At 44.0% G+C, this 25963-nt stretch overlaps 1 protein-coding gene across 1 annotated transcript in view; it reads left to right on the forward strand.

Moving 5' to 3' along the window:
* The first annotated feature begins 557 nt into the window (after nt 1–557).
* The window catches only part of EDEM2 (ER degradation enhancer, mannosidase alpha-like 2), a 26471-nt gene continuing 1065 nt past the window's right edge, over nt 558–25963 (forward strand). The window contains exons 1-10 of the mRNA XM_012637653.1: nt 558–767; nt 998–1108; nt 2914–2953; nt 4189–4294; nt 8181–8306; nt 10275–10486; nt 12368–12509; nt 15317–15441; nt 20297–20441; nt 23360–23481. Coding sequence (XP_012493107.1) covers nt 661–767; nt 998–1108; nt 2914–2953; nt 4189–4294; nt 8181–8306; nt 10275–10486; nt 12368–12509; nt 15317–15441; nt 20297–20441; nt 23360–23481 — 1236 coding nt within the window. The 5' untranslated portion in view covers nt 558–660. The remainder of the gene's footprint in view (nt 768–997; nt 1109–2913; nt 2954–4188; nt 4295–8180; nt 8307–10274; nt 10487–12367; nt 12510–15316; nt 15442–20296; nt 20442–23359; nt 23482–25963) is intronic.

The raw sequence follows: 25963 nt of genomic DNA on the forward strand, positions 1-25963 counted from the left end.
AGGGGAGGCTTCTGGGTTGGGATGGAGACTGAAGGGACCATGATGAGGTGACCACATCCCAAAGTGGGAGGAGAGGAACATCACACATTCCTGAGTTCCTAGAACTGACAGGATTTCAGGGAACCTCAAGAATGGCAGTTTTGGACAAATAAACGTAAGTAAGTTGTATCTTACTTACACAATCAACAGGGAACTTGTTTGGGAAACTCATTATCTCCAGTAATGATAAAGGCTCATCTTTCATCCATCATCTTCACATACGCTACTCCATAAATATTATTGAGTCCCTGCTGGTCCCTGCCCTCATGCTTAATAAAGTGGTTGAAAAAAATAATTACGATCATACATTTAAAACGCTACCTACACTCTTAATACGCAATAAGTGCTGTTATTATTGCAACATCAATAACAGTAGCAATAGCAGCCACTGTCTTTAAGCCACGTTGATTTGTGCTTCGGAGACTACTACTCATGCTGAGACACTCTTTCCCCAGGTTCCGCCGCCCATTGCATTCTGGGGCTTGTAGTCCGGAAGTGAGGAGCTGATTTCTCAGCGCGCAGGCGCAGTGGCGCGGATCCCCGGAAGAACCCCTTGCAGCTCTAAGGATGAGCGGGTGGCAGTGGTGGCTGCTGCGGCGGCGGTGACAGGACAGGAGCTCTATGCCTTTCCAGCTGTTCATCCCGCTGAGCCTCCTGTGCGCACTGCTGCCCCTGCACCATGGTGCGCCAGGTCCCGACGGCACCGCGCCTGATCCCGCCCACTACAGGTGAAGGGGGCCAGGCTCCCGCCCTTCCATAGCTGGGGAATGGGAAGCGCGGACCGGGTCCCTTCCCTTTACGTCCATCCCAGGACCCTCACCCTGACTCGCTCGCACCCCGCAGCTGGGCTCCAGGCAGATATCAGCTGGTGATTCCCACTTTCCGCCCTATTTCTTGTTCTTTCCCCTGCCTGGTTTCGTGTTCTGGCCCCATGCCTTATTTCTCGTCCCCGGCCCAGGGAGCGAGTCAAGGCCATGTTCTACCACGCCTACGACAGCTACTTGGAGAATGCCTTTCCCTTCGATGAGCTTCGACCTCTCACCTGTGACGGGCACGACACCTGGGGCAGGTAGTGCGTGCGGAGGGGCAAGGGGGCGGCCGGGGTCTGGCGATCGGGTCCTAGGCTGGCGGGTCAGCTGGGGCTGAGGGCTTCACAGTCTCCTCACTGGTTCCGGAAAGCTCCCAGCCGAGCCAGGGCCGCGCTACCCCCAATTCATGTCAGCACCCCCAGGATCGGCTCAGCCTCTCGCAGTGAAAAAAAATTCTGGGTTAGCCTGGGTGGGCTGGACCTCTGGGCTTGTGCTCAGCCCCAGCAGTAACAGGCACCAGCTGTGCGGAGTTAGGCAAATTTCTGGAGTAGTAAGATATAGTGGAAGGGCTGAAGAGTCAGAAGACCCCACCCCTTTCTTTTATAGGTGGGCAAACAGGTCCAGGAGCGGGTGTGGCTTTCCTAAAACTTCACAGCTTTGTGTTCCCTGTGACTGAAACACTCTCTCCCCATTATCCTCATATCACTGGCTGCTGCTTGTCACTCATAGCTCAATATGTCACCTCGTCAGCATTGGCTTCCCTAACCACCCACCCGTTTTAAGTCACTCTCACAAGTCACCTGTTTTATTTTCTTTGTAGCACTTCTCACTCTGATACTATCATTTTCACTTATCTACTGGTTTATTTTTCTCATTTCCACTAGAATAAAAATCTCTGAAAGCTGGAATTCTCTGTCTTGTTCCTTGCTGAGTGAAGAATCATTGCATTAGCTGAAGCTGGCATTGATTGGACACTGTGCTAAGCATTTTACTGTGTCATCTGCTTTGATTCTCTAAACACCCATAATTAAGTGACATTATCCCTGTTTCACAAATGAGTATGCTAAGGACAGAGACGAAGTTAAGTATACTTAGAACGTGTGCTGGTTTTTCTGTTTTAGTTTGGAAAACAGTATACACAAACAAATGGCAAATTCAAGCAGTACAAAATCATATACAATAAAGTAAATATCTCCCATACCTAAGAACTCTAACCATTCACTCTTCTGTGTATCTTTCCAGAAATATTCTCAGTTTATACTGTTATACATATAGATGTGTATATGTGTAACTTTTCAAAATTAACTTTTTAAAGGTACAATTTACATATAATGAAATACACTCATTTTAAGTGTATAGTAACCACCATCACAATCAAGATACAGGTGACATTTCTGTCACCCTAAAAAGTTCCCTTGTGTCCCTCTGTAGTTAATCCCTCCACCACCACTGACCCCAACAACTGCTAATCTGCTTTCTGTCAGTACATAAGTCTCTTTCTGAAATGCAGATAGAGACATACTATGTCACCTATTCTGCACCTTGTCTTTTTCACCTAACAACATAATTTAAATATCTCTCCATCAGCACAAAGAACTCTTGTTAACAATCTTTTTGATAACTTCATAGTTTTGCACTGTTCTTACCTTAATTACTCTTCAATGGGTGGATCTTTCCTACCTTTTGCTATTCTAAGCAATAATGCCACGAGCATTCTCAAACTACTCTGTGTGCTGTAGGATAAATTCCTAGATGTGGAATTGCTAAAAACCCCATGCTCTTAGCTACAATCTTGTATTGCCTCCCATAGCAGAGAAGAATGCCAAAGAATACAGGTGATGTGTTTAATTACAATTGAGCTATGTCAGCCCAGCCTCCCAGGTGCATTAAGCATGTCAGAGGATCCTAGTGATTTTTGCTATGGCTTCTCTGTTGTGACTGTCAGTGGAAGAGGCAGACGCATCACTGTGCCTCCCTTAGTTTTGAGAGAATCTGATCTGGGGCAGCCCTAATATCTGGTGTTTGATTTTCTTACTAAGCAGCTCGGATTTCTGTCCTTTTACAGTTTTTCTCTGACTCTAATTGATGCCTTGGACACCTTGCTGGTAAGTATCTTGTCTATTGCTTTTCCTCTCCACCATTGTATAACCAACATCCTTCCTCTTCTGGCAGCTTGACTGTGGGTGAAAAATGAATTCCTCTGCTAGGACTTTTATTTTCATCTCTCGATTCTGAAGCATTAGGCTGGTTGCCCAGCTAGATAGGGGAAAACAATGAATTCCAACTTACTCAGGTTCATTTATTTAGCAAACATTTATAGAGGACCTGGTAAGTACAGAGAGCTGTGACAGGCTTATATAACTGTGGGGGATACAGAGACCTTGACATCCTCCTGTTTTCAGAGGCTTACATTCTAGTGGCCAAGTTCTTTGATAACCACAGGAGCGATTGTGGGAGAAGGGTAATTCCTCAAGGGAAAATTGGGTGCTATTATCGGAAGAAAAGGTATGAAGATTGTCTTTGGCTAATGATTTAAACAAAGAGGATTTATTTTCTCAAGTAAAAGAAAGTCTGGAGGTAATTTCTAGCATTGAGTCAGCTACTGAACTATGCCATCAGAGACCCAGCCTCTTTGTAGCTTTACATTCTACCGTCATTAGAGTTTTGGCTTTTACTCTCATGCTTAGTACCTCATGGTCTAACATAGCTGCCACAGCTCCAGAAATTGAATCTGCATTCAAGGCAGAAAGACAGAGACAGTAAAAGCCATGTCAGCTGTGTTTGACCCTTTTTATTAGGAAAACAGAAGCTTTCCAAGAAGTACCCCCAGTAGGCCTCTCAAGGGTCAGAACTGACTGGGTAACATAATCACCTCTAGCAGGAAAGGAAGCTGAGAAAGCAAGCATCTGCCTTTCCATACTCTATGCTGGGAGACTACAGGGGTAAAGAAGGTTGGGAATGAATCAGTGTTGGACCAACCAACCTGTAATATTTTCACAAGGTTAAATATGACAAGAGAGGGTTAAAACAACTGATACCCATTGCAGATGCCTAACTGAGACTTCCTTGTGGAGTCTGCATTCTGTATATCATATTCATTTAAATGGGTACAGAATGACTCTTGAATTGGTATGGAGGAATTTACTTAACCAGTCTTTTCACACTGGGCCTAAGGGTGATTTCTAGCTCTCAGTGTTTTCTTATTCTGTCACCAATCCTAGGACAGCAAGTGGAGGTCTCAAGTTGAATAAGTGAGGGCCACACCAGCATAGGATCCCAGACTCTGAATCCAGCATCTTTAGTTCCTGAGACAGCTCATTGTCAGGTCTTTTCCTTCTAGATTTTGGGGAATGTCTCAGAATTCCAAAGAGTGGTTGAAGTGCTCCAGGACAATGTGGACTTTGATATTGATGTGAACGCCTCTGTGTTTGAAACCAACATTCGAGGTAAGGGCTGCCCTCTAGGGCCTTTGGAAGAAAAGAGTGTAGAGTTGCCTCTGTATAAACCAAGAGGTGGTAAATAGGAGGTAAATAGGATCTTGTGAGCCCTTCCAGGGCACTTGGCTAAAACCTGTGATTGACAGACCTCTTCCTTCCTCCTGGAGGCTGGGGTGGGGAGGTCTCGGGATGCTTCATCAGTTTCAGACATGAAGGTGAGCAGGGGACAGAGAAAAGACTGGAAAGAAGTATGCCAGGATTACTTACATATTTAAGATTTATTTGGTGCTAGGCATACAGCTGTGAATAAGACAGATGTAATTCCTGCTTTGTTGGAACTTACTGTCTGTCCAGTAGAATTTTCTGCAATGATGGAAATGTTTTATATTTGTGTTGAGCAATGTGGTAGCGGCTGACCACATGGGCTATCGAGCATTTGAAATGTATCTACTGCAACTGAGGAACTGAATTTTTAATTTATTTAATTTTAATGATTTTAGATTTTAATAGTCTCATGTGGTTGGTGATTATTGTATTGGACAGTGCAAGTCTAGGGCATTACATTTCCAAACATGGCTGCCCATAAGAACCACTTGGGACCTTTTAAAAAATTCAAATGTCCAGGCTCCACCCTAAACTTAATGGATTGGTATCTCCAGGTTGGGTCCTAGAATTCATATTTTTAGCAGACTTTCAAAGATTCTTGTGAAACTACCACAGCCCTTATTTGCAGTAAACCTCTAGGCCACTGGCTTTACCGCTGTCACCTCTGGATGGCAGAGTTCTATTTCCCCCCCTTATTTTGTGTGTTTTCTACAAAGAAACTTATATTCCAAATATACATAAAAGTTTTAAAAAGAGAAGAGAGCAGAGGGATATGCAGTTGTTATGTTACACAACTTCTGAGTCTGATTTGTCATCTGTAATTGAAAGTCATCCTCATACCTTCATCTCTGATATGAACAGAATTTATACCAGCTTTCTTTTGGTTGACATTTGCCCAGGGTATCTTTTTATACCCTTTTACTTTCAATCTTTCTGTAGTTTTATGATTAGATATATCTTTTATAAGTAGCCTATCATATTTTATTTATCCATTCTGACAATCTTTTCTTCTAACCGAAGGATTTAATCCATTTACTTTTATTGTAATTGCTGATATATTTGCATTCATTTCTACAGTGTTATCTTGTGCTATATGTCCCATCTTCTCTATTTTCCTTTTTTCTGTCCTTTAACTTTTTATATAGTTTTCCTAGCAAATTTAACAAACATAATTTATTAAAGTCAAAATTTAATGAAAATCTTTGTTTTCCTGAATAATCCAAAACCTGGCTCTGAGGACATCCTTATCTATATGTTATAGTTATATATTTTAGTTCTTTGTTTTAAATCCTCCATACATTGTAATTGTTTTTCTATACAGTTGGAAATTTTAGATTTACGCATGTATTTACCACTTTTTTGACTATCTTCTACTGTCTCAGCCCTTCTCTCTCAAGTACTTGCTTTAGAATTTCCTTTAGTGCAGGTGTGTTCTTGTCAAACTTTCTCAGCTTTTGTTTACACGAAAGTGTCTTTATCTTACTGCCTTTGTTTGGCTTTTGGGAGATATTTCTGCTGAGCATATGGTTCTAGGTTGATGGTTATTTTCTCTTAGTACATTGAAAAATTTTTCTATTGTCTTCTTGTTTCATTGTTAAGAGGTACTCTATCAATTTGATTGTTATTTCTTTGTAGATAATCTGTTGTTTTCATTTTCACTCTGGCTGCCTCCTCCTTTAAGAATCTTTTTATAATGGAAAACTTCAAACAAACATATTTCTCTACATAAAAGTAGAGAAAATAATATAATGAACTAGATGTACATATCACTCGGCTTTAATGATGGTTATTACATGGACTCTGGCTGCTTTTGAGGTCTTTTTTTCCTTTGATGTTCTGCTATTTTACCATGATGTGTCTAAATGTGCATTTCTTTTTATTATCTTGCTCCAGGATTCTTGGGTCTGAGATTGGTATCATTCCTTAATTTGAGAAAATTCTTAGCTATTTGCTCTCCACATATTGCCTCTCTCCCATTTTCTCCCTCTTCTCTTTTTAGAACTCCAACTGGATATATGTTATACCTTTCACTATATCCTCTAAGTCTCTTTACAAATATTTTATCTCTTTGTGTTGCATTTTGGAAATTTTTTTTTTGATCTGTCTTCAAATCTACTACTTCTCTCTTCAGCTATATCTTATCTGCTATTAAACCTATCCATGTAATTTTTAATTTCAACGACTATATTTTTCATTTTTAGGAATACTACTTGGTTCTTTTATAAATATGCTTGGTCATTTTTATAATTTCTTGCTACTTATATATTCCAGCCTCTTTTATTTCTTTAGCATATTACACATTATTATTTTCTATTCTGTTTGATAATTTTAATACCCGAAGTTTTAGTAGATCTTGTTCTTCTCTCATTTCTGCTGGCTCTTACTCATAATGCTTTGTTTCCTTGTATGTTTTGTGATTTTTTTTAACTGTATGTTCATTTCCTAGTCTTTACCTGGGGGATTGATTAAGGCCTAGATTGAAGATGAGTTCTTCCAGATACATTGTTTGTTTACTTCTGCCACGTGGCTGGAAGCACTACCTACCAAAACTCACGTTATGCTAAAGGTTCAAGGTTTTCTAGACTATCCTGTTAGTATGCATTCAGACAGTAAAACTTAATGAATACCAGCTTATAGTTACTAATTCTCAGGAGAAAATGTTTTTCTTCCCTTTATTTGGCACCAACATTTGAGGCATGCAGTTTTCCTTACTGTACACTAGGGGCAGTGTGCAGGGTTTATTTTTATTTTTATTTTTATTTTTATTTTTTTTTTGAGACAAGAATCTCACTCTCTTGCCTGGGCTAGAGTGCCCTGGCATCAGCTTAGCTCACAGCAACCTCAAACTCCTGGGCTCAAGTGATCCTCCTGCCTCAGCCTCGCGGGTAGCTGGGACTACAGGCATGCGCCACCATGCCTGGCTAATTTTTTCTATTTTTAATTGTTTGGCCAATTTCTTTCTATTTTTAGTAGAGACAGAGTCTCGCTCTTGCTCAGGCTGGTCTTGAATTCCTGAGTTCAAGCAATTCTCCCGTCTCGGCCTCCCAGAGTGCTAAGATTGCAGGCGTGAGCCACCATGCCCGGCCACAGGGTTTATTTTTAATTAATCCTTACACAGAGTATATAATTCTTTTTCAACTTTACGTAAGGACCTTCTTTCAAACTGCTACTTGGGGCAGGTCCTGCCTTTGTCTCCTACTCCCCCTCTGCCAGGAGGAGGGGAAGACTGAAACTCAAGTTCACCATTTGTCTTCATTGAGAGGGCTATTCAGGATATCTATTTAGCCGTATTTCCAGATACAAAACCTTTGTGTCTTTTTATAAGTTTTAAATATTGCACAATAAATTGCAATAGATAAATTAGTAAAATGAATAATCACTCTTCCCTCCTCCCCCTAGGTGTGATAGGTGACTGGGAGACAGAGTGACAAAGTGAATGAACATGGGCTTTGGAATCAGACAGACCCAGCCCTACCACCTACTAGATGGGTGACCCAGAACAAGTCACTTTACTCCCTGAACCTCACTATCTACATCTGAGGAGGAGATAGTAGTACCTTGTGCTTGGTACATAGTAGAGACTTAAAAAATAGCTATTATTGTGATCCACCAAAAGAAAAAACTGTAAGCTTGACACTGTACAGATATGTGGGATTAAGGGACTCTTCTTTGGCTAGGTGGCTCTAGCTCCTTCCCAGTGAGCATCCCCAACAGAGTGTTGACGTTTAATTTGCACAAGGGAAAAACCGGTCCTTGGGACTATGACAGTTGCTTTTTGTACCATCTGCAGTGGTAGGAGGACTCCTGTCTGCTCACCTGCTGTCGAAGAAGGCTGGGGTGGAAGTGGAGGCTGGATGGCCCTGTTCTGGGCCTCTCCTGAGGATGGCGGAGGAGGCAGCCCGAAAACTCCTCCCAGGTGAGACCTACACAGAGGTGGGGGAGAGATGAAGTCCAGTAGGTCCTGCTTCCCTAGCTGGAGATGAGAGTGGCAACGCTGAATTAGTTCCTTGTATTTCTCACCCAAATACTTGATGTTTCTACCCCTAGGTACCTACCATGGAAATCAAGAGAGTCCTGGGCATTTTAAGGGCCTGCTGGGGCCATGGCCTAGGAGGGATGAGCTGACCTCATTATTGTTTGCAGGGGCAGGCTCCGGGCCATCCTGGCGGGTAGAAGGCCCTTGCCCTTATTTTGAATGAGCCCTTGTGTCCCCTCTTAGGCCCACACACTGCTGGAATAACAGGGACCCAGGGAAGAGGCTTGGTTTGAGCATTAGGAGCCCTGGATGCTAGACTTGGCTCTGCCAGCCAACATCTCAATGAAGCCACTTTTTCTCTTTGCAGTCTAGTTTCTCCATCCATCATATGGAAGTCATAATTTCCACTTCCCTACCATGTTGGGTTTTGAGGAGGCAAAAATGAGGTAAAAAGGAGAAACTGCTTAGAGCATCTCAAATACTGTTCAAACGAGAGGGCTGCAGGCCATGCCTCCGTGTTTTTGTCTAGTGGGGCAGTAACGCCAGGCTCAGTAGCATCAGCTGGACACCGTGTTCTCTGCAGGGTGTGGTGGAGGCTCTGGGGGCTTTCAGACCCAAACACGTCACTCCGTGCTTTCCACCACCCTCCCGGCCCTCTCACATGTTTATCCCGTCATGTGGCACTTGCCTCTTGTCCTTGGGGGGAGCTGAGGACAGCCAGTGAGCTGGTTCAGGTCTCGCTCATGGCTTGAGGCTTGAGCGTCTCCTTGCAAACATCACGTCCTGTATGACTCATCCCTAGTCGAAACTCTGCCTGGTTGCTCCTTCTTTCATTTATTTATTTTTTTGATCATTTAAGAAAAGGTCAAAAAATAGGATTTTGTCACTCCCCCTTTTTTTTAACACTTCCCGACTTTTCTGAAATATTCCTTAGAGCCCTTCTTGGTTGTGACTTGTATTCTCCTTGCTTGCCACTCACTGGTGCCTGCCGGAGAGCAAGTTACTTGTCTCTAGTGGACAAAGTTGCTGTACCCTGTGGTTTTGGAAGTTTGGACAAACTTAATTCACATTTGGTGACGCACAGGCTCCTCTGGAGTTGTTTGACCTTTTGGCCTGGAGAGGAAATCTCTGCCCCTGGCTGTCTGTCCAGTTCTTGTCTTGAATCAGAAGGCAGGAGGGTGGGGTGGGCAGAACACTGGGCAGGGGTTCAGGGGGGCCGCAAAGCAGGCGTTCCCACCCCAGCTCCGTTTGACTTTGTCTGTGTGACCTTTGGCTGAATCATTTCTTTACGGGCATGATTTTCCCTACCTATAAATCGAGGGTTGCTCTATATCAGGGGTTTAGTGGTTTATATCCTATTTTGTTTTTCTTTTTTAATTAACTTAGCCACTAAACTCAATGTTTAATCAGGGGGCCCAGCCTGGCTCCTCTGGGACTGTTTAGGGTCTGCAGACAAGTTTCATTTGGCCACAATGGTGTTTTAAAAAACCCGTGAGTGGCTTCACGTGGGGCACGCTCTCATCAGTGTGCCACAGGCCTCACCACTCCTTGAGCATACAACCAGCCTGCTTCACATGAAGTTACCTGCCTGGCCTCCAAAGGCACGGGGTAAAAGAAGTAGAGGTAGCTAAAGTGAGTGTGTGTCCAGTGTGACAACCTGGAGCACAGCCTACTCCGCGACCCCTCATCACGGGCAGGAGCCTGAGGGCTATGCGAGTAGTGTTTGACAGCGTCTGAGTTAGGTGGCTGCTCCAGGAATGACCTTTATCCTTCTCTGGCTCACACTCTAGCAGATCACCCAGGAGAAGAAGAGAGGGGTGCTGGCTAAGGTCTCAGGCTTTGGGTCTGTATCAAAACTATTCCTACTTCCCCGCTCCTGTCTGGGGTCATAATTTTTTGATTGTTCAGCCTTTCAGACCCCCACTGGCATGCCATATGGAACGGTGAACTTGCTTCACGGTGTGAACCCGGGAGAGACCCCTGTCACATGTACGGCAGGGATTGGGACCTTCATTGTGGAATTTGCTACCCTGAGCAGCCTCACTGGTGACCCCGTGTTTGAAGATGTGGCCAGAGTGGCCCTGATGCGCCTCTGGGAGAGCCGATCAGATATTGGGCTGGTAGGTTGGCTGCCGCCCTTCCTGTTTGAGTCAAGTTTGCCACCTTGGCCCTGCTTATGAGGCCCAGGGCTCTGAGCAAGAAGTTGCAATTGAGCCAAGGGAATCTTAGGGTGACCTTGGGAGTGGTCCAGGATTTGGGCTCAGGACACTAAAAGCAGACCAAGCCCCCTGTTCAAGTTTGGCACAGAGGGGAAGAGAACATGAGAGCACATTTTCCGGGAGGGATTAGGGGCTGTGTTAAGCTTTGACCCCTTGAAATTCTCTGATTTCATATATGTCGTGCCCCTGACTCTGACTCACTTAGTGACCTTAGGTTGTCGGCTCATCTGGCTTCCATTTTTAGTGTCTGTCTATAGTTGTAAAACTGTGTTTCCAGTTCTGAGAGATATTGAATGGATATTCCATGGAAAAGTGATTCCTGGCCAATTAAGTTAGGGGAATAGTATATATAAATAACATTTTTTTGGAGAGTTACAATGAACATGAGCATTTCATCTGAAAGTCTTAATAAAAGAAAAAAAATAAAAAAACAACATGAGCAGAATAAAGGTTATTAAATGCTGTAGTAAAGAAATCTATTTAACTTTGCTTAGCTCAACATTTCCCAAACTTACATGACCCTAGAGCTTCCCTTTCTCCTCCAATACCTGTGACTTGTGGAAATTGAACACACTTGGACCAGATGATCTCTAAGGTTGGTTTCAGCTCCTTAGCAGGGTAATCCAATGAGCCCAGCAGTACTTGAGCCAAAGGTATCCAGGAAATAACAATGGAGTTAGTCAGAACTAGATTCAAGCCCTGGCCTTGCTACATCGAAACTGTGTGACTCTGAGCAAGTCACTCAACCTCTCTGGTTCAGTTACATTAGCAGTAACATTAATGCCTTAATACCAACTTTGCTGAGTCATTATGACTTATGAAGACTGTCTTTGAAAGTGATTAAGGTCCTGACACATTTTATGCAAAGTCTGGTGCTAATTCAACTTAAAAAGTGAAGCTTGGCTGGGCGCGGTGGCTCACGCCTGTAATCCTAACACTCTGGGAGGCCGAGGCGGGCGGATTATTTGAGCTCAGGAGTTCGAGACCAGCCTGAGCAAGAGCGAGACCCCGTCTCTACTAAAAAAAAAAAAAAATAGAAAGAAATTAATTGGACAACTAAAAATATATATAGAAAAAATTAGCTGGGCATGGTGGCGCATGCCTGTAGTCCCAGCTACTCGGGAGGCTGAGGCAGGAGGATCGCTTGAGCCCAGGAGTTTGAGGTTGCTGTGAGCTAGGCTGACGCCATGGCACTCTAGCCGGGGCAACACAGTGAGACTCTGTCTCAAAAAAAAAAAAGCATTACCGTCACATGGTTCAAAAGTCAAAGGATACATAAAAAGGACTCAGTGACATTGGTGAAGTCCCCTTTGGCCCCTGTCCCCCCAGCTATCCAGTTCCTCTTCTTAGAAGCAACCGCTCTATTAGCGTCTTGGGTGTCCTTCCTGAGTTAATTTATGGAAATATGTAAAGTTTGTCTTGTTTCTTTAGATACTGAAATCACATGCTGAGAGGTCTGAGACAGATTGTCAGAACAGCAAATTTTCATGTCCCATCTCACACTCATTCTAGGCAGGACATAAACACTCCAAATCATTTTTCTTTTTCATTTTTTGCCCAGCATGTATAATTAAGTCCTCATAAATGTGCATGAGTGTGTGTCTACCGCCCAGATACACAGGAAGGCTGGCCATGATTGGCCTTGTCCCCTCCCTCCCATCGCCTGTAGGATTCCCCAGAAGCACTGAGGAGGCTGCTTTGCATCTCACCGGGCAGTCAGGGGGTGGGTATATCCTTCTTTGGCCTTGGGCCCTCCCTGGGGACAATGTTTCTCTCTCCTAGGTCGGCAACCACATCGATGTGCTCACTGGCAAGTGGGTGGCCCAGGACGCAGGCATCGGGGCTGGTGTGGACTCCTACTTTGAGTACCTGGTGAAAGGAGCCATCCTGCTTCAGGATAAGAAGCTCATGGCTATGTTCCTAGGTAAAAAGGGTAGGGTAAGGGGGCTTTCCCCTTGAGTTTTGGTGTTGATGTGTAGTTTCTTTATAAACTTTCGATGGCTCCCAATTGTCTACAGAATCAATTCTGAATACCTGGGTCTGCATTCAAAGCCATTATGGACATACACTGCCCACTTGCTGCCCGCTGTACATCTCCATGCCTTCCGGCAGGAGCCTCCCTGTGTGTGGCTCTGGATTTCTTATCTCCTGGCCCTTGCACGTGGTGTTTTCTTTGCCTATGATACCTGTTTTCCTGGGTCCAAATTCTATTCACCCTTCAAATGAATGTCATTGAATGTCACCATGCCCGGGAAGTAGCTTGATCCTTCCTCAGAATTTAGAGCCTTCAGCATCTTTCCTGCAGTCAGCTGTCATCAACAGTTACAAGTTTACGAAATGAGTGCAGAATCCATGCCTCGTTCATCCTTGTAGTCCCCACAGTGCTTTGCCCGAGGTAGGCAAGAGAGTAATGCCTGTTGGATAAATGCATCTTAGCCGCCAGGCCCTTAGACACTAGCAATACTGAGGAATTTCTGGGCACCAAATGATGACTGTAGTTATGGCTACAGTAGTCCCCCTTATCTGCAGTGTCACTTTCCATGGTTTCAGTTACCTGCAGGCAACCAAGGTCCAAAAATAACTGAGTATAGTCCAATGAGATATTTCGAGAGAGAGAGAGAGAGAGACCACATCCACATAACTTTTATCACAGTATATTGTTATATAGTTTTTCTATTTTATTATTAGCTATTATTGTTAATCTCTTACTATGCCTAATTTATACATTACTCTTTATCATAGGTATGTATATATAGGAAAAGACGGTACAGTCATGTGTTGCTTAACGACAGGGATACGTTCTGATAAATGCAGTGTTAGGCAATTTCATCCTTGTGTGAATATCATGGGGTGCACATACACAAACCTAGATGGCATAGCCTACCGCACAGCTGGGCTGTATCCTGTGGCTCCTAGGCTACAGACCTGTACGGCGTGTACTGTGCTGACTACTGTTGGCAATTATAACACGATGGTCAGTATTTGTATGTCTAGACATATCTAAACATAGAAAAGGGACAGTAAAAATACAGTATAAAAGATAAAAAATGGTGCACCTATATAGGGCACTTACCACGAATGAGGTTTGCAGGACTGAAGTTGCTCTGGTGAGTCAGTGAGTGAGGGGTGAGTATTCACCTAATGTCCTAGGCCTAGGACATTACTGTACACTACTGTAGACTTTGTAAACCCTGCACACTGAGGCTATACTAAATTTATTAAAAAGTATTTTTCTTTCTTCCCTAATTAACATTAGCTTACTGTAACTTTTTTACTTTATAACCTATTTAATTTTTTTAAACTTTTTGACTCTTTTGTAATAGCACTTAACTTAAAGCACAAACACGTTGAATAGCTATACAAAAATATTTTCTTTATATTCTTATTCTGTAAGCCTTTTTATATTTAAATTTTTTATTTTTTTACCTTTTAAACTTTTTTGTTAAAAAGTAAGACACAAATACGCACATCAGCCTGGGCCTACACAGGGTCAGGTTCATCAATATCCCTGTCTTCTACCTCCACATCTTAGCCCTCTGGAAGGTCTTCAGGGGCATGCACAGAGCTGTCATCTCCTATGATAACAATGCTTCTTCTGGAATGCCTCCTTCCTACAGTTGTTTCACAGTTAACTTTTGTTTTTTAAATAAATAGAAAGGGTACACTCCAAAATAACAATAAAAAGTCTTGTGTAGTAAAAAAAAACCCATAAACCAGTAATATAGCTTTCTATTATCATTATCAAGTATTACATACTGTACATAATCGTAGATGCTATACTGTTATATGACTGACAGGGCAGTAAGTTTGTTTACATGAGCATCACCACAGACGTGAGTAACGAATTGTGCTATGAAATTACAACAGCTATGACATCACTAGGCATAGGATTTTTTCAGCTCTGTTATAATCATATAGGACCACTGTCATCTATGCAGTTTCTTGTTGACCAACATGTTATGTGGTGCATGACGGTATACATAGAGTTCAGTACTAATCAGGGTTTCAGACATCCACTGTGGGTCTTGGAATATATCCCCCGAGAATAAGGGGGACTACTGTGCTATTCATTTATTCAACAAATATTTATTTAATACCATTGATGTGCCAAACACTGTGTTTCATTTAATCCTTACAACACTATGTAAGATTATCTTATTTATTTGCATGTGTATTTTGTACTTTGTTTATTCAGGTAATATTTTTTGTGCATATTTATTATGCATCATGGATTCTGGAATGAACTAAACAAAGTCCCGGGCCTCATGGATTTACAATTTAGGGAAGAGGTATGAAGTATAAATTCCAGTTCCTACTAGAATGTAAGCTTTATGAGGGCTAGATTTTGTCTTGTTTACCACCTCAGGTGCCTGGCATCTGGTAGGTGCTCAGCAAACATTTGTTGAATAAATAAATAACTGAACAATCTCACAAGAGATATAACATTACTTTCCCCATTTGACAGATAATAGGACTGAGGCTTAGGGGGAAAAACTTGCTCTGCGTCACAGCTAGCAAATTGTAAAGCCAGGGCTGGAATTTGGGCCTGGAAGTTTGATTGTAGAACCCCTGCTCCTTTCGTCTGCTTGCCTCATTGCATCCTAGTCTGCTTTGAGGCTAGGCCTTCATAGGATGATCTTTCAAAAGTGTAAGTCTTTGCTTCTGCTGTCAAGGCCTGCCTTTTGTCTCCCTGATCATTCACGTGTCCATTATCCTATCTCTCCACTGCAGAGTACAACAAAGCCATTCGGAATTACACCCACTTCGATGACTGGTACCTGTGGGTGCAGATGTACAAGGGGACTGTGTCCATGCCGGTCTTCCAGTCCTTGGAGGCCTACTGGCCTGGTCTTCAGGTAGGGAAGATCAAAGAGGGTGACCCTTTTTCTGTGGAACTGACAAAGCAAGCTCATTCTGATGTACAAGTCAAATAAGGTACTTTAGTTGCTTGAGTACTTTTTTTGGAGGGGTGGATTGGTGATGGGAGAGAGACCTAGAGTGAATTAGACAGATTTAAGATTCTGCCAAACTAGGCTGGGCACAGTAGCACATGCCTGTTGTCCCAGCTACCTGGGAGGCTGAGGCAGGAGGATCACTTGAGCCCAGGAATTTGAGGTTTCAGTGAGCCATGATGACACCACTGCACTCTAGCTGGAGCGACAGACTGAGTGAGACTCTGTCTCCAAAAAAAAAAAAAAAAAAAAGATTCAGATTCTGCTAAACTGAATTTTCCAAGGGGAGCTTTAAGGTTCCAGGAACTGAGCTTCCAGTTTGCCATGGAATATTGTACTACTTAAAATAAAGCATCTTTCCAGGCTAGGCAGCCCTGGCAACAGCTGTTTCTCTACTGTGCATTTCTGTCCAATCTCATTCTTAACAGCAGGTGTGAAGAGGGCGGTAAGTGGCCTGGGCTGCTCTGCCGCCATCGTTACTTTTTCCATTACGTGATCTGTCTGAAAGAGTGGGAGCTGGAAGGGATCTTAGAGCCTGTCTAATCTACCCTCTAGGTGTTCCAAAATATTACATGAACCAAAATGTTTTTATAATCTAGGTGTTTTTTTTTAATTTTAAGAAAAGGTAGGCCGGGCGTGGTGGCTCTCGCCTGTAATCCTAGCACTCTGGGAGGCCGAAGCAGGCAGATTGTTTGAGCTCAGGAGTTCAAGACCAGCCTGAGCGAGAGCGAGACCCCGTCTCTACTAAAATTAGAAAGAAACTAATTGGACAACTAAAAATATATAGAAAAAATTAGCCGGGCATGGTGGCGCATGCCTGTAGTCCCAGCTACTCGGGAGGCTGAGGCAGGAGGATCGCTTGAGCCCAGGAGTTTGAGGTTGCTGTGAGCTAGGCTGATGCCACGGCACTCACTCTAGCCTGGGCGACACAGTGAGACTCAGTCTCAAAAAAAAAAAAAAAGAAAAGAAAAAGTAATAACACGTGAGTGGTAGTAAATTTTCAAAGCAAAGAAAGGAATACGGTGAAAAGTAAATCTTGAATCCCCACCCTCTGACCCTCTTCCCAGTCCAGCCCCTGCTATCAGTTTTCTGTATATCCTTCTAGAACGCCAATAAATATTAATATAATAAATATGTGTATATTGATATCCCCATTTTTTTTTTACTTAGATAGGAACATATTCTTTGGCACCTTTTTCTTCACTGAATATGTCTTGGAGATTATTCTTTATTGATATTGTACATGTAGATCAGTTTTACCTTTTATTTTTTTATTTTTTGAGACAGGGTCTCACTCTGTCGCCCAGGGGTAGAGTGCAGTGGTGTCATCATAGCTCACTGCAACCTCAAACTTCTGACCTCAAGGAATCCTCCTGCTTCTGCCTCCCAGAGTGCTAGGATAATAGGCGTGAGCCAGCACACCCGGCCTTGTACAACCCCATCATATAATACAACCGATCATACCACGACCCTGCTTAATTCCATTTCTATGAATGTTTCCCAAGAAACTAATTCAAGAGGGACAGATGCAACTTATATACAAATTTCGCTGTGGCAAAGTTGATGACAAAGAAAAACTGAAAATGATCCAAATGTCTAATAACAGAGGAACAAATAAATGATTGTATTTTGATGGAATGGATTATTAGATAACTTTAAAAATGAACTAAGGCCAGGCACAGTGGCTCACGCCTGTAATCCTAGCACTCTGGGAGGCTGAGGCGGGAGGATCGCTTGAGGTCAGGAGTTCAAGACCAGCCTGAACAAGATTGAGACCCCCCCACCCCCACCGTCTCTGCAAAAAAATAGAAAAATTAGCCAGGGGTGGTGGCACGCACCTGTAGTCCCAGCTACTCAGGAGGCTGAGGCAGGAGGATTGCTTCAGCTCGGGAGTTGGAGCTTGCAATGAGCTATGGTGATGCTACTGCACTCTGGCCCGGGCGACAGGTCTCAAAAATAAATACATGGAACTAATGTGTAGACTCCTTTGTAACATGAAGAAGTGGTGAACAAGAATCAAGGCAACGTGAAGGAATGAAGATTGCTATTGGACTATAGTGAGGAATTAGGAATGATAATTAAATTTTTAAAAAATTTGATTAAGTAGACTTAACAACAACAACAAAATACCCATTAAATACCCATTATTGTACATACACATGCATTACAACTCTATAAAATTTTGGATTTGTATGTTAAAGAACAGAAGACAACAAAGTCATATAGTAAATGTCTGATAGTATAAGATTAAGAAGATAATTTATCTTTTTATTCCTGAATGTTTTTTAAAAAATATATAACTTGAAATAAACATCAGAATGGTAGATATCAGAGCTATTATATCTGGGTGGTAGGGTTAAAGGGGGCTTTTGTATGCCCTTATTTTGCAAATTTCCTAAAATAAAAATAAAAAATAAGAAAGAGAGAGGGTTTGACAATGAAAGTTTCCGTCACAGTTTGTCTGGAATTGGTGTGCTTCGTGCAAGGCTCTTTTTCTGTTTTTCCTAGGGTTCCTGGGTTATTTCCCTGTGAGGTTATAACAACACTAATAGCTAACACTTATTAAACATCTACTCAGTGCCTGGTAGTTGTCTGGCACACAAAGGTGATAAATCAATTAAATTCATAAGATGAAAGAATAATTTATGTACCAGACACTTCACACACAATCATCACAACATGCTGAGATGAATGTTGTTTCATAGATGAAGAAAGGAGGAGGCTTAGAGATGTTAAATTGGTTCATTCATGGACTCAGCAAATATTTGAATGCCTTCTGGGTCCCAGGCCCTGCCCTCAGGAAGTTTATAGAAGAGGAGACACAAAGAAAAATTTAAACAGACAAATACATAAAATAATGAACTACAATGCAGGAAACAAATAAGAGGCTGACATAGAGAAATTGGATGGGGACTACTTTAGGCAGGTGTTCGGGGGAGGCCTCTCGGAAGTGGTGATACTTAAGCTGAGACTTGAAGGGTAAAGAGCTGGGGCTCAGGCCAGGCGCGGTGGCTCACACCTGTAATCGTAGCACTCTGGGAGGCCGAGGCAGAAGGATTGCTTGAGCTCAGGAGTTCGAGACCAGCCTAAGCAAGAGTGAGACCCCATCTCTACTAGAAATAGAAAAAAATTAGCCAAACAACTAAAAATAGAAAAAATTAGCCTGGCACGGTGGTGCGTGCCTGTAGTCCCAGCTACTCGGGAGGCTGAGGCAGGAGGATCACTTGAGCCCAGGAGTTTGAGGTTGCTGTGAGCTAGGCTGACGCCATGGCACTCTAGCCCAGGCAAGAGAGTGAGACTCTGTCTCAAAAAAAAAAAAAAAAAGAGTTGGGGCTCGTTGGATATTCCAGGCAGAGGAAACAGCATGTGTAAAGGCCCTGAGGCAGGAAAGAGGTGTGTGCTTATCAGAAATAAAGAAAAGCAGTGTGTCCACAGTCCAGGGAAGGAAAAGCCCAATCACTGGAAGGTCAGCGGTGACCAGCTTGTGCAGGGCCTTGAGAGCCGTGGTGAGGCATCTCGACTTCATGCTGAGTCCGTGCGGAGCCACTGGGGTCTGGTGTGTGTAGCAAGATGGTGACTCTGGCTGCCTCGGGGAGGGCCAAGGGGGCGCATGGTGGGACCAGCGAGGACGCCTCTGAGGTCATTCCAATGGGAGATTCTGGTGACCAGGTGGCAGCTCTGGAGATAAAGAGAGAAAAGTCTTGATGATGTGGAGATGGAATTAGCAGCAGTAGCTGATGGAATGGATGTGGGGCTGGGGGACAAGGGAGGAGTCAAGAATGGTGACCAGGTTTTTGGCCAGAGTCACTGGGTGGACAGTGGTGCCATTCACCAAGAAGGGAGAGCCATGAGAGTAGGGGGGCAATTTTGTGGGAAAGTGAGGGAATCAAGAATTTTGTTTGGGAAATGTCAAGCTTGTTCTATCCATGAGATTTCCAGTGGGATGTCAAGGTCAGCTGTTTCCCTGTGAGCTCATATTTCATAGTGATGGCTACTTAGCAACAGCTAGTAAAATTACAAATGCATATATCCTCTGACCCAGCAATCGTAATTCTGACAATTTATCTTACAGATACTCTTTGCACATGTTCGAAGTGACATATGTACAGGAGTTATTTACTGTAGCATCGATTGTTGGAACCAAGCCAAATAACTATTAATAGGGAACTTATTAAATTATTGTCTGAGCAATGGAATGCTATGTAACTGCCTAAACAGGAAGAGGGAGCTCTCTGTGTACTTATGTGAAGAAATAGGATATATTGTTAAATGCATAAAGGAAAGTGAAAAACTGTATATTTAATAGGCTATTTTTAGTGCAGGGAAAATAATATATGCTCATTTTTGTTTATATTTGCATCAAGAAACTCTGAAGGATTATACAAGAAACTAATGAAAATGGTTATCTGTTGGGGGTGTAGGGTGGGAGTGAGACTCAACATTGTCAGCCTTTTCCCTATTCTTTCAATTTTGAACTGGCTGGCTGAATTCAAAAGCTGTTAGTAGCTAACATTGACTGCGAAGGTCCCGAGATACAATTTCTTTCCTTCCAACAAGGCATGAGGTAGGTATTGTATTTGACATTTTATAGATGAGGCGCAGAGAAGGTGAGTATCTGGTGCAGGGCCATGGAGTTAGTAAAGGCAGACCAGGGTTTGATTGAAGGTTTCTTGGCTCCAAAGTCTGTCCCTTTCCTGAGGTTGTCTGTGGGTTTTTGTGCCTGGTGTCTGCCTGCCTGACAGCCACTTCTCTCCCCCAGAGCCTGATTGGAGACATTGACAATGCCATGAGGACCTTCCTCAACTACTACACCGTATGGAAGCAGTTTGGGGGGCTCCCGGAATTCTACAACATTCCTCAGGGATACACAGTGGAGAAGCGAGAGGGCTACCCCCTTCGGCCAGGTGAGCAGCATCTCGGGCGCGCCGCCAGCGCACAGGCTCTAGTTCCTCAAACCCCAGACCCTCACGTCTCTACAAGTCTCTGTGCTGCACAACTGCTCACGAGTCCATTTTTTTTCCCCATCTGATCCTTCCCTGGGCTCTGGATGGTTTTCCTACAAGGAATTCATTATCCCCATAATTTTAGATATGGAAACTGAGGCCAAGTGGGTTGAAATGGCTTGCCCAAGGCTGTCAAGTGCAGGAGCCAGAACTGGAACTCAGGTCTCCTAACTGCATCGTAGGCTATTTCAAGTTGGGAAGTGAGAGAGGAGAGAAAGAGGCAGGTTGACTCCTGGGCTCCTGCCATCGGGGTTTCAGAAGTATAAGCAACTTCCTAAGTCCGTGGGTAAGATAAATTATGCTTCTCTAGTATGGAATGTTAGAACTTCGGGACGGACCTTAGGAATCAGTCTCATCCACCTCCCCTCTGGCAGCTCAGAATCAAGAAAGGGGTGACACACTAGGTACTGTCAGAAGTTCCTTTCCAACGCTCACGTCCTCTGATTCACTTTAGGAAAGTTGAAAGTTGTGAGGAGGGGGAGGGGGAAGGAAGCTTAGTCAGCACATACAGTCATCCCCCACCCCAAAATAGGTCAGGGTACCATTGTCTTAGACACTTCCCACCTTCCCACCTGCATTGCCCTTTGGCTGTGGGACAAGCCTTCCTGGTGGCTTCTGCCCATCCTGCTGTCCTCTACCCCGTTTCCTTCCTCCTCTAGCCTGAGCGATTATTCTAGGACTCGTGGAGGGGAACAGGAGAGGGAGTGAAACAGCAAGCAAAGAGGGCTAATTAGTCACTGCGACTCCTTAGAGGCTGCTGTTCTTGGCAGTTCCTGTGCATTTGTTCTCATGGAACTTTTGTTTAAAGAGAAACTCTGAGAAGGTATCATATCTAGTGTTACCAGTAGATAAAATGAAGATCAGAGTTTTGGACTAAATGTAAGACATAGGCTTGCACAATCTCGGGATGAGAGGAAAACTGAGAAGTCTTCTAATTGAAATCCTCCCGTACTAGCCCTGTCAAGTGGTCATCTAGTCTGTGCTTATTGCCACCAGTGACAGGGAGATTGCTACTTGCAGAGACAACCTCTTCCATTTGCAGGACAGGCTGGCAGGAAGGCATTAGTGGCAAGTGAGGCACCACCATCAGGAATCTGGGAGTGCCTTAGTCCAGCCACCCTTCCTATCCCAAAACAATAAAACAGGAGACAAGGTAGTGCTCTGTCACTGGATTGGCCAGTGCCTTACAGTTTAGCACATGTCTCTGGCCATCAGAGCTGGAGCACAGAGCTTAGCCTAAGGCCTCTGAGGAGCTGGGTGTGGTGGTGTGTGTCTGGAGTCCTAGCTGCTCAGGAGGCTGAGGCAGGAGTATCGCCTCAGCCCAGGAATTCAAGACTGCAGTGAGCTACGATCACGCCACTGCATTCCGGCCTGGGTGACAGAGTGAGACCCTGTCTCTAAAAGAAAAAAAGGTTTCTGAGAGCATTTACTTCCCCCCAAGTCCAAATCTAAATCTTGAGCTGTCAACTTCCTCTAGAAAGTTGGCCAGACGTACAGAAAAGTAAAATAGTAACTCGCATAATTAGGAGGCCTATGTGTGAGGAAGAGAAAGAAGATGGCAGGCCCTGGGGGCACTGACCCCACCAGCTGCTAGAAGCAGAAGTGGGGGCCTCCCACGAGTGTACTGTCTTTTCCGCCTTTGAACACACACAGCGTGTTTCCATCTGCCAGTAAATGGCTGCATCTTAGGATATGAGCAGTTAGATCAGCCATTGTCCAGAGGCTTGTGGGCTGAGGGGAGGGGGAAGTAGGAGAGAATTAGGGAAGTAGGCAGAGACTTTTGCTTTAAAGTCAGAACTGGAATTTGCAGTAATAAGTCAGAAGGGAGAGAAGTGCTGACCGAAGCCAGGAGGAAACAGGACAGGAGAAGTTCTGTGGGAGATGTTGACACAGGGAGGGAAGAGGGATTCTTTCCCTTCTGAGAAAAGACGGGTGAAGAAGTCGAAAGGCACACTGAGCTGTAGCTTCCACCCACTGTGAGGCCACCCCAGTCAACTCTTTCTTTCCCATAGCAGTTCTTTAGGTATTTGAAAGCAATGAGCACATTTCCCTGGGTTTCCTTATCTCCAGAATAAATATTCTCATCCGGACCCACTCCCATTTTCTAAAACTCATCTTTAGATAAGGCCATGTCGGAACATCAGATTCCAGTCGTGGCGTAAAATAGGGCAAGACATCACCTTATTGTGGGCACAGGGAACAGATGACTACATGTTCATTAGATTTAGGATTGGTTCTCCGATATCTTAACCTTCATCTTTTTGTCCATTCCCATCTCAAAAAGAGCCTTTTCATGACAGGTTCACACTCTTCTTTTTAAGTTTTAGGATTAGGTTAGACTGTGGGTGACAGAAAAAAATTAGTAGCTTAATTCAGATAGAAATTTATTTCTCTCTCATGTTCTGGGCTCGTATGGCTCTCCGTGGTGTCCTTAATCCCACCCGGCTGCGGGAGTAGTTGTTAGTCTAGGCAGCCATGAGCATGGCTGAAGTCAGGGACGCTGCTACTAAGGAGGAAGGAGGGAACAGACATTGGGAAATAGGCAGCAGCCTCTGCCACCTTCTCTGTCCCGGAGCCTGGCCGTCCTTCTCTCCCTTCAGATGGGAGTCCCTACTCAGCCTTAAAGCTGATCTCCACTGAGCTTCAGGTTTGGGGCCATTGGCTTTGAAAACTCTGCATTGGATGAGCTATCCCATCACCCTCCTAGTTGGGACCCTGTGGACAAGGTGTTGGGGGGAGGAGTCCCTCACTGCCCCAAGTGGGCCCCAAGCCGTCCTGCACAGCCACTGGGTGAGGAGGGTCTGCTTTGGACTTTGCAGAACTCATTGAGAGCGCAATGTACCTCTACCGGGCCACGGGGGATCCCACCCTCTTAGAACTCGGAAGAGATGCTGTGGAATCCATCGAAAAAATTAGCAAGGTGGAGTGCGGATTCGCGACAGTAAGTGTTTCCATGGGCCCAAGAATTGGGAAGTGTTTCCCCTTGCTGCTAAAGAGCCTTATCAAGAGGGGAGCTTTGGGAATTCTGAAATATAGCACTACCAGGGACCTTGGAGAGGTACATAACCCCTTTATTTTATAGATGGGGAACTAAAGAACAGAGACGTTAAGAGCTTTGCTGAAGGTCACACAGCTAGTGGAGGTGGAGCTAGGATTAGTTCCCAGGGGTCTTGACCCCAGGCCCTTGGCCTTCCCCTGCATCAGAGATCCTTTGTCTGTCTGAATAGGCAACTTCGCAAGGGTGACTTTTATGAACAGTTTTGTGAGAGGGCTTATAAAATGGATTTTAAGATGGGAAATGCAGAGTCGCATAACCTCGTGTTCAAACCTGGGGCTCCTTAACCCAACAGTGCTACTGGTCTCACAGGTGTTTACTGAATGTCTTTCACATGCCAGGTGCTATGCTAGGCCCCAGAGTTATAGTCATGAAGAAAGACCAAGCCCCTGCTCTCATGGAGCTTACATTTTAGTAGGAAAAGTAAGAAACGTGTATCTGGGAGACAGAAAGGCCGGTGTGGCCAGAGTGGAGTAAGCAAGAGGAAAGGGGGAACAGATAAGGTCCCAGAGGTAGGCAGGGGCTAGACCACGTAGGGCTTCGTGTAAGCCGTGTAGGAGTTGGGATTTTGTTCTGCTTGGAATGGGAAGCCTTGGTAGGATTTACAGCAGAGCAGTGACATGAGCTGATTTGTATTTTGGAAAGATCACTCTGGCTGCTCTGTGGAGAATGGATTGAAAGGGTCAAGGGTAAGAGGTGGCCAGGTGCAGTCGCTCATGCCTGTAATCCCAGCACTTCGGGAAGATGAGGCAGGAGGATCACTTGAGGCCAGGAGTTCAAGACTAGCCTGGGCAACATAGCAACACCCTGTCTCTAAAAAAAAACAGAAAATGGGTGAGAGCCATCTCACATCCTTGTAGGACCCAAGCAGGCAAGATATAAATAAACAACCATTACGGACACATAAAAACCGTATGTATAAAAAACATAGTCTGGGCTGGGTCCGGTGGCTCACACCTGTAATCCTAGTACTCTGGGAGGCCAAAGTGGAAGGAACTCTTGAGGTCAGCAGTTCAAGACCAGCCTGAGCAAGAGTGAGACCTTGGCTCTACTAAAAATAGAAGAATTAGCTGGTCATAGTGGCACGCACCTCAGCTATCAAGAGGCTAAGGCAGGAGGATTGCTTGAGTTCAAGAGTTCGAGGTTGCAGTGAGCTATACTGATGCCACTGTACTCTAGCCCGGGTGACAGAGCAAAACTCTTTCTCAAAACAAAAAACAAAAAACAAAAAAACCCAGAAAATAGTCTGGAAGAATATGCCCTGAAAAGCCTACAGAGTTTGTGTTAGGGCATAAGATTGTGTTAGGCCACAAAAAATGGCTTTTGCAACATTTTGTAATGTATATATAATGTATATTAAGTAAAATGTAGATAAAATTTAGATATATATTTTTAAAGAGAAGAACTATAAGTGTAGGGGAAAAATAAAGCAAAGATGTTTTGGTTTCGAATATGTTGTATTCTGTGAAAAGCCCATTGGGGCCTTCTTAGGACTGCTAGACTTATTTCCACGAAAATGAAGCCCTTTGGAGGTCTTCCAAGGTGAATTATGGGAATAGGCGCCTGACCTTTGCCAAACAGGGCAAGAGAGTAATAATTCTGATACGTCAAGTCCATATTTGAGTCACATTTTTTGTGTAAGATAGATGTCCACTGAGAATTAGTTTTCTTTAAAAATGTATTGCTAATTTTGAGAAGCTAGAATAAATGTTTATAGCAAGTAGTCTTGCTCATCCATGCTGTATACTCAGTTGAAATTTTCTAAATAAGACTCCTTATTAGCTGTTTGCAATAGCAAAAACTTGGTAACCACATTAATGCCCATCCAGGGAGGATTAGCTAAGTCGATGATGATACATTTCTACAATGGAAAACTCCACCATCATTAGAAGGTATGATGACGTCTATAGTTACAGATAAGAGATTGTTACTCACGCAGGAAGGTCCGCAGGGACCTTTCTGATGAGACAGCATTTGAGCAGAGATCTGCAGGAAGAGAGGGAGCAAGCTATGAGGATGTCTGGGGGAAGGTTGCTCCAGGCTGAAAGAAGAATAAATACAAGGAACCTGGAATGGGAGTGTATGTGTTAACTCAAGAAACAGAGGGGCACATGCCCAGAGCTGCAAGAGGAAGGATTAGAGAGTTGAGAGATGAGGGCTGGATCTGATAGTCCACAGTAAGGACTTGTGCTTTTAGCCTGTGTGAGATGGGGTGTCAACAGGGAGTTTTGAGTAAAGAAGTGACAGGTGGCCGGGCGAGGTGGCTCAGGCCTGTAATCCTAGCACTCTAGGAGGCCGAGGCGGGCAGATTGTTTGAGCTCAGGAGTTCGAGACCAGCCTGAACAAGAGTGAGACCCCGCCTCTACTA

The sequence above is a fragment of the Propithecus coquereli genome, unplaced genomic scaffold (assembly GCF_000956105.1).
Source record: "Propithecus coquereli isolate 6110/MARCELLA unplaced genomic scaffold, Pcoq_1.0 Scaffold122, whole genome shotgun sequence".
In the NCBI taxonomy this organism is placed as follows: domain Eukaryota; kingdom Metazoa; phylum Chordata; class Mammalia; order Primates; family Indriidae; genus Propithecus; species Propithecus coquereli.